Raw genomic sequence first — 13,163 nt, 5'->3', positions numbered from 1 at the left:
GGTTTGGACACCTGCCAGGGTCCCTGTCCGGACAACAGAGAGGCAAACAGCAACACCCGACCTGCTGAGAGCAGGTAGAGGCAGGTTGCAGGACAAGGAAGGAAACAGGAGCCCACAAACTCATCTAGCTGTGATGGGGCTGTGTCTCCGGTGTGCCCCCGCCCTGGCACGCTGTGCTGTGATGGGCAGCTGGGAACAAGACAGGGCGAGTCCATAGAATTTAAAAAAAAAAAAAAAGAAAAGAAAAAAAAAAAAGGGAAAAAAAAAAAAAAAAAAGAGGGGCTCACAGCTTACAGGAATCCCCCCACCCTCCTGTTTCTCCATCACCAAGCCCTCGGCTGGCTAGTGGGCTGCCTGCCAGGCTGTCTGAAAATGAAAGCAAAGCTTGGGGAGATAAATAGCAGCAGCCTCGGCAGAAGGCAGAAGTGCGGGTCCTGCTCCTCAGCCTTGCCCGGCTCTGCACCAGCGATGGCTCCACGCCTCCTCCTCTCCCTGCTCCTGCTGGCTGCTGCCCCCCTCATTGCCTGGGCTCAAGGTGAGGGGAGTTAAGCCCTCCTGGGCGGGGTGGGGCAGGGTGGGGTGGGTGCTCGGCGGGGTCTGCACAGGGGGCTGGGTGTGTGGTCACAGCGCACCGGGGTTACCTGGGGTGCATTTGGGTGCGCGTGTGCCTGGTGTGCTTCCTGGGGTTGGGAATGTGTGTGTGTGCGCGCAGGGGGTTGCTGGAGCAGCAGAACTCCCAAGTGGAACAGCACAGGCAGGACAATGAGGTCCAGTCCCTTTTTAAGGGGCCTGTCTCTGCCTCAGTTTCCCCGCTGCTAGCAGTGAAATACTGGTGTCACATAACCCCAGGGCAGGGTCCAACCTGCAAGTGGGTCCTGGAGCTGAGAGCTCCCAGCCGCATGTGCTGCCCCAGCATCTCTTCCAGCAATGACACCAAGAAAGCCCTGTGCCATAAGCCAGCCGTGCTGTGCTCTCCCATGGCTGGGAAGGTGCCCTGGCTTGGTGGGGGCCTGAAATGCCATGTCCCCTCCTTGCTCCCAGGCATTGGCAGCTCACCCTCAGACTGCTGCCTGAAGTACAGCAAGAGACGCATCCCTGACGGTGTGGTGAAGTCCTACAGCCTCCAGGGATCTGAGTCAGGATGCATGAATCCTGCTGTCGTGTGAGTATCTCTCTGTGGTGGGGACTGTCTGGATCAGTTTGTCGCTGGCCAGGTCTTTTCTCCTCCTGTCCTCCCCCCTACAACCTCCCCCAGCAAACCTTTCTGCCTGCACCCCCAGGATTATCACCAAGAAGGACAAGAAGATCTGTTTCCCTCCCAAGAGATCAGACATCCAGGCTATCATGCAGAAACTTGACAACAGGGGGCAGGACAAGAAAGACAAGAAGAAGGAACCGTTACAGCTTCCTAGGAGCAGATCCAAGAGGCAGAAGCGGCAGCAGGTCTTCTAAGTCAGGCCTGAAGAGGTAGGTGGGGACTGGAGAGGGCAACAGCATGATAGGGTAAGGATGTTGACCCCCATCCTGGATCCTTCCCCATAGAAGAGTGGGCATCCAGCTCTTGTAACTGAGTTTGGGAGGACACAGCTCCCTCCTCTTGGTCTGTGCTTGCCTTAAAATCAGATGTCTGCTGAGGCAAGGCAATGCCTGGGGACAGACAAGGCATGTCATGCTAGACAGTCATGCTAGGCAACAGCCCCCCTGGCTGGGGTGGGCACTCTGGTTGAGACCCTCTCCGCTCACCAGCTGTCCTTGCCTTCCTCCCCAGCAGGATGGATGCCTTCCCCACAGATGATCGACCCACCACCCGGCAATGGATTTCCAGAGCTCAGACACTGGCCTGGGGCTGTGCCTGCTGCAGAGACCCCCCAGCCGGGACCCCGTGCACCGGCTGGGTGCTCTCAGCAGCGGGGGCACCCAGGTCCTCACTCAACCTGGGACAGGCCAGTGGGGACCTGGACCCAGATGGGAGCCCAACCATGGCCCCAAGGGGCAGGTGGGCAGCCTTCCCACCAGAGGGGATTTCTGTCACCTGACAGGATGGCAGCTTTTCCTATGACTCCTTTTTGGGGATTTTTTACATGTGTATTTATATTTAAAGACTCTGCTTTCCTTCACTCTTCCCAGAAGGCTCTACTGCTGGCTCCTTCTGCACTGCCTAGTACATATCATGCTGCAGGCTGGCTTTTCTAGAGGATTGACCTTATTTTTATACAAAATAAACAATGGCTGCATTTTATTTCCCTCTCACTTGTTTGCTCCTTTTCAGCTTGCAGGGCTGCGGGGTGCCAGGCAGGTCCCACGTCCCCATGGTCCTGCCTGGGCTGCTTGCTGGGTTCTTCCTTGCAGGGCAATGAATAGTGATTGAAGTGTAGAGTCTGGGGACAGGGGATGACTGTGTGGCTATACTGGGCTTTTCTAGGTTTTCCTTTCAGCTTTTAAAACATGCTGTTGCACCTTGGAGGAAGGTAGTCAGGATTTGTCCTTTTTGGTTTTTAAAATTATTTTTCAGGTACAAATTGCAATGAAATAAGAACAATTGTTGATTTCAGTGAAATTTCACTCTTTATCCCTCCTTCATTTTGCATTTGTCAGAGATTCAGCTGTTAAGTCAAATGCTCAGTTTTCTGGGAAAAAAAGCAACCAACCAACCCACCCCGAAAACAAGAAACTCTCATTTACTCTCTTTCTAAGCCTGAAAAGCTCACGCGGTGAAAAGTGCAGGTGAGGCTGTGCAGGTGCAAATCCATTGCAGACACACTGCAGCCATTTGAGAGCAGCTTGGTCCTAAACATTTAGTAAAATGAGAGGCCACAAACCCAAGGGCCCCAGAAGGTGAGATGGCAATTAGAGCAGGTACAGACCTGCAGGACAGAGTTGGTGAGGAAAAGCCACCCCCCTGTGCTTGCAAACATCCTCCAGCCTGCTGAGAAGGAGCAGCTTGGAGGGCTTTACCACAGCTGCAGTGATACCTGCTTGCAGAGACTTCAGACGTGGACTTTGGTCAGCAAAGGTCTATTAAGTCATATAATTGCAATAGTAGGACTTGCAAGGCTTAACAGTATCGGCAAAGGCTGCTTGCTGGCTGGAGGGAAGCTTGTAGCTGAATGTTGCTATCAAGCACATTTTATCTGGCTTGGTTGCTTTATTAGGCAGATGTTTAGGTCTATTATTTTGAGGCTGTGTAAAGAAACTGTGAATTCCAAGACACCAGTCCTGAGAAAGGAGCTGGGAGCTGAGCTGGCTCTTTGCTGCCCACTCCTCCATGTGGAGGATGCAGCTGTCTGCCAGGCCAGCTTTTGGACAGGATGGAAGGCAATAAAATACATTCTTTACAACCAAACACACTCATTCTGGCTGTTGTGATGGGCTTTGGTGAGGTGGGGAGGGCTGCATAGGGGGCTGCTCTCCTGGCTTTTGCAGTCCCCTTAGGCACTACCTCCCTGAGGTGCAGGAGCTGGGGGCTGCTCACACCAAGGAGATGGGGACACACAAGTCCCCTCTCTTGAAGCTGTGTTGCCCAGCAAGATGAAGCCATCCTGTTCACTCAGCAATCCCCACTGAGAGGTCCCAATATGCCAGCAAACATGGGGACATGGGATGTTTTTGTACAGTGTCTTATGCCCACGGCTGAGCCTTTCCCACTAACTCTGACCATACCCAGACAAGCACTGCTTGCTCAAAGCAGGGGGTCTGTGCTCCTGGCTGCTTTGGGGAAACAGCATTAAACCAAAATATTAATGAGGCTGTGCTCTGACCTGAGCTGTGCTGGGAGCCTGGGAACTGACACCCACACACTGGGAATCAGCTGAGCCAGTCCTGGGTTTGCTGGGGATGTATGGCATCTGACTCTGCAAGGCTGGCCCTGTCCACTGCAGGACTCCTTCTGCTGGTTGGAGTGTCAGGGAATTGTGAAACGATTGAAAAACCCCCTAGAAATGAGTCCCAGCTAAGTACATCTACAAGCACAAACACCAAAATCACAAGCAGGTGGCAGGGGCTGGCTGGCACACGAAAGAGATCCTGGTGTCTCTGTGGCTGCAGAGGTAAACACCGCACAGGTGTCTTTTTTTGTTTTGTTTTTAGAGGGATAATAAGATAAAACAGGTTAAAAAGATGTGCCCATGGGGGTGTTCTAATTTACCCCAAAAATTAGCCTAAAAGCAAGGCTTGTGGATGAGTGTCTGAGTTTGTCCTGTGCTCAGGCACCTGCTCTGGAAGGCACATGCGAGCACAGACATGGATAGTCAAACACAGCCCCTTGTGTGTCTGTCCCTGCATGTGCCCTGGTGCTTGCACACCACTTCCACCTCTACTGCAGGGCCCTGCTTTTAAGAAAATAAGGTGCCAGGGTTAGTGGGAGCCTCTTGCTGCCTGGTCAGGTGGCCACACTGCTGCCGAGGTGAGATCATACCAGGGAAACAGCCCCCAGGACATGCCCTGCAAGAGGCTGAAGGGAGAGGCAGTGGGCTGGGATCTGGAGCACATAGCAGGGACCAAAACCTGCCCCAGAGAAGCACTGAATCCACAGATCCTGGCTGAGACAAGCAATGTAAAGGAGATACTCTATGAGGATGCCTCAGTGAAGCAGCAGAGGAGAATTAACGCAGTGGCCCCCCATGGTGGGGCAAGGCAGCAGCTTTTTGTGTGCATTTGCACGTGGCATCATCAATGCAGGGTGTGCTGGGCAGTAGGTGTGCAAGGGAGGTAAATGCCCCTCCTAGACATGCTGCAGGAAAGGCAAGAAAGCTGCAACTGTGTCAAGCTGAGCAAAAAAGGTAGGAGAGCTTGGCCACCCTGGAGCAGAAAGGCTTCAGTGGTAGCAGAAAGTAGCTAAGCAAGACAGAGACGACTTGAACCCCAGCCAAATGATCAGCTGAAGTCATTAGCTGGCAAAGACAGCGACCTGAGCTTGCTCCAGCAGTAGAGTGTGCTGGACTGCCACACTGGGCTGAGCTCCAGAGAGGATACAACACACCCTGGGTCTGGCCAGCTCAGCAGCCCCATGGGTGCCCAGGGCTGTTTCTGGGGCCATGTGCGTGCTAGAGGGGCTGTGGTTCCCAGCTGAAGCTGCAAGGTGTGTTTTGGTGCTCTCTCCACCTACGTGGCCCTCCCGGGGTCTGCCATGGCCTTCAGAGCAGAGAGGAGGTGGAGAAGTGGGTGATGGGCAATAGGGGCTCCCACCCTTTCTGCCCCAAGGTATTTCCTAGTCTTGGCCACCTCTTGACACCCATGCTGTCCCCAGCCCAGAGCTTCCTCTCACTCCTTTCTTCTGCTTAATGGAACTCCCAATTGGAGGATGGAGATTCCTCATCCTCCATCTTGCTGGCTGGAGCTCCTCAGCTCTGGAGAGTCCCTGTGCTTCTGGTCATCATTCCACTTCCCCAGACCCCCAGGTTCCTCCAATTCCCTCCCATCCCTTTGAGGACTGCAGAATTGCTCCTGGGCTTCAGCTCTCCAAGGCATCGTGGAAGAACATCTGCTCCCTTCTGAGGATGTCCTGTGGTGGGGTCAACATGACCCATGTCCCAGAGCTGTACTAGACCAAGAACCCCACAGCCTCCTCTCCCTGGTGTCAGCCTAACAGCCAACCTATGCTTTATGCATAGGTCTCTGAGCTGTTACCCAGCCCCTTCTCCCCTGGAACCACTGGAGAGGGTGCAGAGAAAGGGACTGCCTGTGTGATGGCAGGGAGCCAGGGCTGGGTCCATCCCAGCTGGCTGCTGCCCTCTCAGTGTCATCACAACATGTCCGAGGATGTTTGCAGAAGAACCCAGCTGGGAGACTGCCCAGCCCAAAAGTGATGCTGAGGGGCATGTGCATTCCAGGGGCCTTGGGAGTGGCTGCTCACTTTGTGGCATCAAGAAGGACCCATATGATGGTTTTGGCCCTGCTGCCCATCAATGGCACCGAAGGAAACAAATGTTAGGACCAGCTGGGCTCTGACAGAGCAGGAATCGGCACTTTCTGCATCCCTCTTAGCCAGACGTTCAGGAACATCTTTGCATCCTCTGGGCAAAGTCATGGCTTGCTTTTTTATGTTCCACAATCCCATTTAAATCAGATTGACCAGATTCCCTTGGCTACAGGAGCTCTAGTGGGGCCCTGAGGTCCATGGGCTGGTGGTGGTCAGAGTCCCTGTGCCACACTGGGCCTGGGGCTGTGATGGAAGCAGTGTGGGAGGGTCCCTCAGGCTGGGAGCTGCAAGGGAAATTGAATCAGCTGCAATGTCTGTCCAGTATTTCCCAATGGGGTGAATGCAGCCAGGCCAGATTCTGCCCCAGGGACTGCCTGTGCCTGGAATATGCTGAAATTCCCTCTTTGCACTTTCCAGCTCCATAGCTTGGAGGTGGAAAGCAGAGCATTGCAATGCACACCAGAGCGTTTGACAGAGCCCATGGGACCCGTGGGGAACAGCTGACCTGGGGAGCTTCCATAGCTGGCAGGTCTCTGGGATGGTGACAGTGTGGCTGGTGCTCCCTGAGCAAGGATGAAGGTGATGCCCACACAGCCCATTTACATTTTGATGGGCTGGATTTCCTATGAGGATCCCCCCCAGCACATGCAGAGTTTCCACTTTAATTAACAACTGCATTTTCAAAGCTTCTGCAGGGATGAGTGTTCAGGGATGCTCCATGCTGCCTGTGGCATCCTAGGGGCTGGAGCTCCAGTGCTCTCAAATTGCTCTGGATTCAGCTTAAATGGGTCAGCACACATGATGCTCTCGCTTCTTCCCAAATTACAGCAGGTCCCCTGAGCATTCCCTGCCTGGGTGCATCTCTGAAGAGCCTGGGCCCCAAAACATCCTGTCTTCCCCATCTGTCCTGTCACTTCTGGTCCCCCAGGCTCTGCCCCACAAGGGGAATGAGGTGACCTCCCTGCATGCCACTGGCATGCACTTCAGAGATGAGCACTCTCTTCTTAGAAATCTCACTGACTCCAGTGAAAGGGGGGGAAACCCATCACATTCCCCTTTCACAATGCAAGCGGAAAGCCCCTTTCCTCACGCTCCAGTGCCCCTCCTGGGAAGCAGCAGTGACTGGAGCAGCCATACTTTCACCTACTTGGCACTCAGCTGCTGAGAGGAGGCAGATCCTCTCTTTCCTGCCCATATGTCAGCAGGGACTGCAGGCAGCAGCAGGGCAGGGGTTCCCCTGCAGCTGGAGGCTATGAAAGGGTTTATCTCCAAAAAGATGCATTCCCAACACTGGGCATGCTGCTTTCAGTGCACAGCCAGGTGGGAGCCTGCAGTGATTGGGAGCCCTGTATGCCAGGAAAGTGACAGGGGACCACCCTGCTTGTCATGGGGACCAGGACCCTTGCAGTTCCTGGAGGAGGGTCCCACAAGATGGGATCCTCAGTATCCTTTCCCAGTCCTTGGGCTTGTCCTAGTAGCTGCCAGACCCACAGAAGGTGCAAAGAAGTGAGGGTTTGCCATCAGGCAGCATCCCCAGCATCCCTCATTAGTGGATCCATCAGGGCTCTGCTTTTGTGGCCCATGCTTCACAGAGGGCTTTGCACTGTCAGCCCAGCCCCTGGGGAGGAGCTGGCTCTGGGTTAGGTGTGGGTGCTCCTAGTGGTCTGTCCACCAGTAGCCAGGAGCTGACATCCTCCCTGGTGTGGCATCTCTTTGGCAGCACCCCGGGCTAATCAAGTGGAGAGCAGATCCCAGAGCCAGCCTGCATCCCCAGACCCGCAGGGAGGCTGGGATTGAGGATTGACACTAATCCTCTGACACTCAAATTCCCCTTCTGCCAGCCAAGACTTCTCTTCAATAGCTTGTGAGTGCTAGAAGAAGGCAGGTGTTGACTGAAGTTAAGCTGGCACATCCTGTTTGTGCCACTTATCCTGCCCACTCCCCCCTGCCTAATCCTTTCAGCACAGCTCCCACTTCCTGGGGCACAGGACCAGCAGGAGGTGATGCCCTCTTGATGGAGGACATGATGCCACACACAAGGCTGGTGCCACTGTCATTGCAGGGATGGAGCACCTTGGCTGGTGGCTGCTTACTGTGGAGCAGGGAAGCAGCATCTCTTACTATCTCCTACTGCTGAGAGGAGCAGAAGGACCTACTGAGGTTCTCAGGTCCCCATGTAGGTATTTGTCTCTATCAGAGCGCTGTGCAGCACTCTGTGACAAAGAGAGGGTAGAGGGAAGGAGGTCCTGCTCCAGGACTTGTTCACCCTTGTGGAGAAATATTTTTCCTTCTATCAATGGGAACTTCCCTGAGTGCAACTGGTGCTATTGCTTCTCATCCTTTCCCTGGACCCCTCCAAGAAGAGCCTGGCTCTGGTGTCTCTCCAAACCCCTAGGAGGCAGTTGCTAGCAGCAGTGAGATCCCCTTCACCACCCGCTTCACAGTCCCCCTGCTCTCAGCATTCCACATGGCACCTACCAGGGCTGAAGCAGGCTGCTCAAGGGACATCATTGCAGGTGGCACTATCATGGTGGTGAGTCACCATCCCCAGGAGAAGCAGCCCCTGTCCCTGTGCTCCTGGAAGGGAAGTTCTGCAGCAGGAGTGTTGGTCTCAGCTCCCTGCAGTGCCCGTGCAGCTGGCAAGCTGCTGGCACCCCGTGCCGTGCACACATGGCCTCCATGGGGCATGTCTGCTCTTGTGCAGACAACTCCTGTTTCCAGAAAGCTCTGTAGCTGTCTTTGGCCATAAGCCCATTTGATGGGACTCCTGGAAACCAGGATCTCTTTTGGCATGTGAGCTTGCAGTCCTGAGTGCAGCTTCCTGGCTGGGCTCTCCTCTATCCTCCAGCTTCGGATGTGCCCCCATGCAGGCACCAGGGAGGGCAGGAGGAGCCAGCCAGGCTCCTGCAACCATATGGTGGGGCTCAGGGGGATCACCCATCACCCCACTACTGAATCCTACCCCAAAACATGAGGCTGAGGCAAGTTCTCCCCCAAGTGTCAATGGAACAAGCCTATGTAATACCCAATGGGAATGTCTCAGAGAAGGGTCTGGGAAATTTAGGGTGTTCTTGCCCAGGACCCAAGGGCACTTGCACAGGGACCCTGGAGCTGCGTTAGCCTTGACCAGCAGTTCCTGTGGCCTGAGTGTGGCAATGAAGAGGGCAGGAGGGTGTTTGGCACTGGGACTGCAGAGCAGCTGGTTGCAGGGACAGGAGCCAGTATGTTCGGGAACTGCTCAAATACTAAAATCCACCCTGTGGCAAGACTTTTTGAAACTTCCCGCCCCTCTTCAAAAGAAAGTGAAAACCACGGGGTGGAAGGATAAATAGGCAGCAGGAAGCATCAGCAGCAGAGAGCAGGGAAGCTGTGCAGAGCTCACCTCTCCTGTCTGGAACACCGTCGCCTCCAGCCCATCCTCTGCCAGACTGAGCAGCAAAATGCAGCAGCTTCATCTTCTCTGCCTCATTCTGCTGGTGCTGGGATGTGTCCTGGATGGTAAGAGGGAACCTCTCAGGCTGCACTTGTGAAAAGGGGGTGGGGAGGGAGGGGAGTGGAAGATACAGTTTCTTGCTACCTTTTGCATTTCCAGCAGACTTTTAGAGGCACCCATCGCTGTGGCTTTGTTGCAGCCCTGCAGAGTCACCTGCTTGTAACCCAACCTCTCCTGCCCAAAGTCCACTCAGGAGCCTGCAGGGTGCTGGGGCTGGAAAGCTGTGCTTGGGAAGGGCCACGGAGCAATCCTGCCTCCCAGTGCCCTGGCCCAGCTTGTGCACAATGGGCTGGGATCACCCTGGTCCCGTCCTCCCCAGCACACCCAGGAGCATCCCTGGCACCCTTCTGGGTGAGGCAGCTTGGGGGCAACTAGCAGGGCTAGGGGTGTGAAGAAAGGAGGCTGTTAGGGCAGAGGCCACCTGTGAGGAGCTGCTGGTGTCGAGCGCAGGCTTTGCAGAGGTTGCAGCTGCCTGGGTGAGGGTGACACCAGGCCCTCTGCACTGCTGCAGGGGAGGACAGACGACTCATGCTCTGCAGCTTACAGGCATCCCTGGGCACTGACAGCCTTGGTGGGCATGAACAGCAACTACAACAGTTGCTTGGAGGGTTGGCAGAGCTCCACTACCCTGCAGTGAAGTGCAGGCAGCTGTGCCCCTCACCTGCCACAGCACTGGTTGGTGCAGGGCAGGCTGGTGACGGGGCAGCTGCAAATCCAGCGGATGCTTCAGCAAACGCAGCTGAAGCCGCTCCTAGGAACGGGCACCTTCAACATCGCAGCATCCTAAAGCGGGGTAAAGACCCTTATTCTGGTCCCAGGGGCTCAGGCGTGCAGAAGGGCTGCCCCTCAGCCAGTCTGCTGCTCCTGACCTCCTCTGCTTTCTGTCAGGGGGAGCTGGAGGGCTGGCGGTGCTGGGGCACGGGGGGGCGATAAAGCTTCTGGAGCGGGGGGCGGGGGGCGAGGCCGTGGCTGGCGGGCACGGTCCTGCCCCGCAGCCCCCGCGCCCTCCAGGCTCACCCTGGGTGAGGGCACAGCCCTGGGACCTGGGAGAGCAACCTGAGCCCGCACGGTGTCTTCCTCCTCCAGTGCACGGTGGGAACAACGTCCTCGACTGTTGCCTGCGGACGAGGGAGACGCCCATCCCGCGGAGGATAGTGCAGGATTACCGGGTCCAGCTGGTGGAGGATGGCTGCAACACCCCAGCTGCGGTGTAAGAGCCCCAGGGTGGTGATGGCTGGGGGACAAGAGCTCCGGGAGAGTGATGGCCGAGGGATGAGCCCTGCAGGGAGGCAGGGAGGGAGGCAGAGCAGGGGGGAGGAGGGACGTTGAGCTGTTTTTGGAGGTGATGGAATAAGGAGGGGTGTGTGGAGGAGACCCTGGAGATCAGCAGCTCAGTCAGAGCAGTACAGACCTGTAAAGAAGGGAAAAGTCAGGACAAAAGTCAGGGAAGAAAATCATCCCAAGGCAGAGACAGAGGACGGCACTGAGGGAGGCAGTGGGTGAGAGCTTGGGCTGTGCTTGATCATCCCTGGGGTGTCCTGCTCACCTCATCTCATGGGTTTTTTTCCTCATGGGCCTGGCAGGTTCATCACCACAAAGGGCAAGCGCCTCTGTGCCCCCCTCCAAGCCCCGTGGGTCATTCGCCTCATAGAGAAGCTGGACACCAGCTCTGCCCGGAAGGTAAGAGCCATCCCTGTGCTCAGCCAGGAGCTGGGGCAGTCTCCAGGGGGTGGGAGGGATAGATGCCCCCAGACAGGCTTTTCCCAGTCTTACTGGGCTTCTGGGTTGATCTGGGACATACCCTAATGAGGCATGGATACTTCATCTTGGTTTTCATCCCTCCTCCCTCTGACTGGGTGGGATCAGTCTGGTTCCTCTGCAATCCCCCTTCCACCCCAAATAAATGCAGACCTTGGACTGCTTGGTGCAGTCACCATCTTCTGCACCCAGTGCCAATTTGTTGTGAGCCCAACAAGTCGCACAGCAAATCCCTCCTTCTGCCATGTGAGCTTGGAACTTGTGCATCTTCATGGAAGGGTTTGCAATGAATTTGGTAGTTGGTTCACCTTCATGGCCCGGCCAAGGGAAGTCACGTCTTGGTGACCACCCCAACCATGGGGATGGGGCCCTGGGGGAGGTTCCTGTCCTGAGGATCACACTCATCACAGCTGGGTTTTTCTCTACTCCAGGCCAAGCCCCAGGGCAAGTAGGCTCTGAAGAAGCCTGCAGCCAGCCCCAGCACCTGAAGCGGGGCCAACTCTTAGCTGTGAATCCAAAGCTTTTGGAGCCCGCCTTCTTCCAACTCCAGATGCAGGGCCAACCCTCCTCAGGACTCATGCGAGTGCGCTGGGCTGGGCGGAACCCTGCCTGCTCTCTCTTCTTCCCTCTGTATCCAGTGTGATCCAGCAACCTGACTCAGGCTGAGCCAGGAGTTGCTGGAACAGAGACTCTGCTGCCTTCACAGCCTAGAAGCTGGTTCATGGGTTGTTCTGTGAAACAAGTTTGGAGGGTCCCAGCCTTGCCTTCAGCACAGCAGCTGTGACCTCCAGCACTTGTCTGATCCCTTTGGTTCCCATCATCAAGCCCAAGCCTGAACCCTTCTTCATTTCTGGGAAGGGCTGGCAGGAGGGAACAGTGTGGGGATGGAGTGGGGGGGAATGGAGGTGTTCCTCACTGGCCAGGCACTGTGCTGCTCCACTGTGTGCTCAACTAGATGCCCTTGGGCAGAGCATGGTCGATGTGATTCCTCTCTCACGCCTCGACTTCCCTACACGATTTTCCCTTCCATCCTTCCTTGCACAGGTGGAAAGAGAACCAGTAACGTGGTGGTGGCAGTGCAGGCAGCTGTGTTGCCCTTGACCCCTGTTCTCCTCAGGGACATTTGCCCCTCTTCTTGGTTTCCCAGCCTGCCTAAGCGGGGATGCACCAGCAATATTCTTGCTGCTTTCAGGTATTTGTTGCTAGATCTGCTGGATGCAACAATTTATGGGTGCAAGCTGTGTCTTTTCTCCCTTTTTTATCTTGCTGTGATTTTGTTAAATAAAAAGAAAAGCCAGGGGGTGGTTGACCTGCCTCGTGTTGGAGCCCCAGGGTGGAGTGTGCAGCCAGTGCTGATGTGGCAAGGGGGCTGCACTGGGGTGCAAGGTGAGGGGAAAGGGACTTAGGGGTGAAGGACATGTTCTGCAGCAGCTGCAAGACTCTCCTGGGAGTCTCTCAGCACCTTGGTGGGGTGGGCCTGGCTGTTGGAGCAGGACCCCAGGGGTTTGTATTGCAGACACAGAGTGGAAGGGAGCATGCCAGTATCGCACCATCCAGGCCAAACCACTTGAGTTCTGCTGGCATAGCTGCTGGGACACAGGTTGCCAGCTCTCAGGCCCCACAAGTGCCTGGGACAGGGATGAGAAGCTGCAGGAACAGGACCTTTGTCCTTGTGGCAAAGGGAAACTGAGGAACAGTGTGGCAGATCAGGTCTGCCAGTTGCCCTGGCAGTTTGGTGCTTGCTTGCAGGTGAGGAGAAAGAGCTTTTGGAGAAATGAAGGCAGGTGAAGACACCTGTTCTTGGGCACATCCATGGACAAAGCATGGACTATAGCCTACCAGCTCCTGCTCCTCATCACCAATGAGCTAGGAGTCCCTGGTCATTTTCCTCCCAAACCTTGGATCTCCTGGCTACGTGCACTGGGGCTATGGTCTTGCTGCCCCAAAGTCCCCTCGGGAAATACCCTTTGCCCAGGTCATGAGATGTTTGGCCAA

At 55.6% G+C, this 13,163-nt stretch overlaps 2 protein-coding genes across 3 annotated transcripts; both read left to right on the top strand.

Annotated features, from left to right (window-relative positions):
• The first annotated feature begins 437 nt into the window (after positions 1 to 437).
• CCL21 (C-C motif chemokine ligand 21) lies at positions 438 to 3,321 on the top strand. 2 transcript variants are annotated; one of them, XM_051642031.1, is made up of 4 exons: positions 438 to 535; positions 1,042 to 1,162; positions 1,281 to 1,467; positions 1,772 to 3,321. In XM_051642031.1, the coding sequence occupies exons 1-3, from the start codon at positions 469 to 471 to the stop codon at positions 1,450 to 1,452; spliced, it is 360 nt and encodes a 119-aa protein (XP_051497991.1). In that variant the 5' UTR covers positions 438 to 468; the 3' UTR covers positions 1,453 to 1,467; positions 1,772 to 3,321. The 2 variants fall into 2 exon arrangements, with proteins under 2 accessions (XP_051497991.1, XP_051497990.1); XM_051642030.1 differs by having other exon boundaries at positions 1,769 to 3,321.
• Positions 1,814 to 11,620, top strand: LOC127395591 (uncharacterized). Its single transcript, XM_051642738.1, has 6 exons — positions 1,814 to 1,996; positions 8,313 to 8,450; positions 9,250 to 9,415; positions 10,497 to 10,620; positions 10,994 to 11,090; positions 11,600 to 11,620. The coding sequence occupies exons 1-6, from the start codon at positions 1,814 to 1,816 to the stop codon at positions 11,618 to 11,620; spliced, it is 729 nt and encodes a 242-aa protein (XP_051498698.1).
• The last annotated feature ends 1,543 nt before the right edge of the window (positions 11,621 to 13,163 follow it).

The sequence above is a fragment of the Apus apus genome, chromosome Z, assembly GCF_020740795.1.
Source record: "Apus apus isolate bApuApu2 chromosome Z, bApuApu2.pri.cur, whole genome shotgun sequence".
NCBI lineage: Eukaryota > Metazoa > Chordata > Aves > Apodiformes > Apodidae > Apus > Apus apus.
The sequence above is the reverse complement of the archived record's forward strand: the minus strand, read 5'-3'. Positions and strand labels throughout refer to the sequence as shown.

Excerpts from the sequence above, each read along its gene's own strand:
- CCL21 (XM_051642031.1), top strand. The coding sequence starts at position 469 with ATGGCTCCACGCCTCCTCCTCTCCCTGCTCCTGCTGGCTGCTGCCCCC. Across the intron at positions 536-1,041 it reads CCTCATTGCCTGGGCTCAAG|GCATTGGCAGCTCACCCTCA; the intron begins GTGAGGGGAGTT and ends CCTTGCTCCCAG. Across the intron at positions 1,163-1,280 it reads TGCATGAATCCTGCTGTCGT|GATTATCACCAAGAAGGACA; the intron begins GTGAGTATCTCT and ends CTGCACCCCCAG.
- LOC127395591 (XM_051642738.1), top strand. The coding sequence starts at position 1,814 with ATGGATTTCCAGAGCTCAGACACTGGCCTGGGGCTGTGCCTGCTGCAG. Across the intron at positions 9,416-10,496 it reads GCTGGGATGTGTCCTGGATG|TGCACGGTGGGAACAACGTC; the intron begins GTAAGAGGGAAC and ends TTCCTCCTCCAG. Across the intron at positions 11,091-11,599 it reads ACACCAGCTCTGCCCGGAAG|GCCAAGCCCCAGGGCAAGTA; the intron begins GTAAGAGCCATC and ends TCTCTACTCCAG.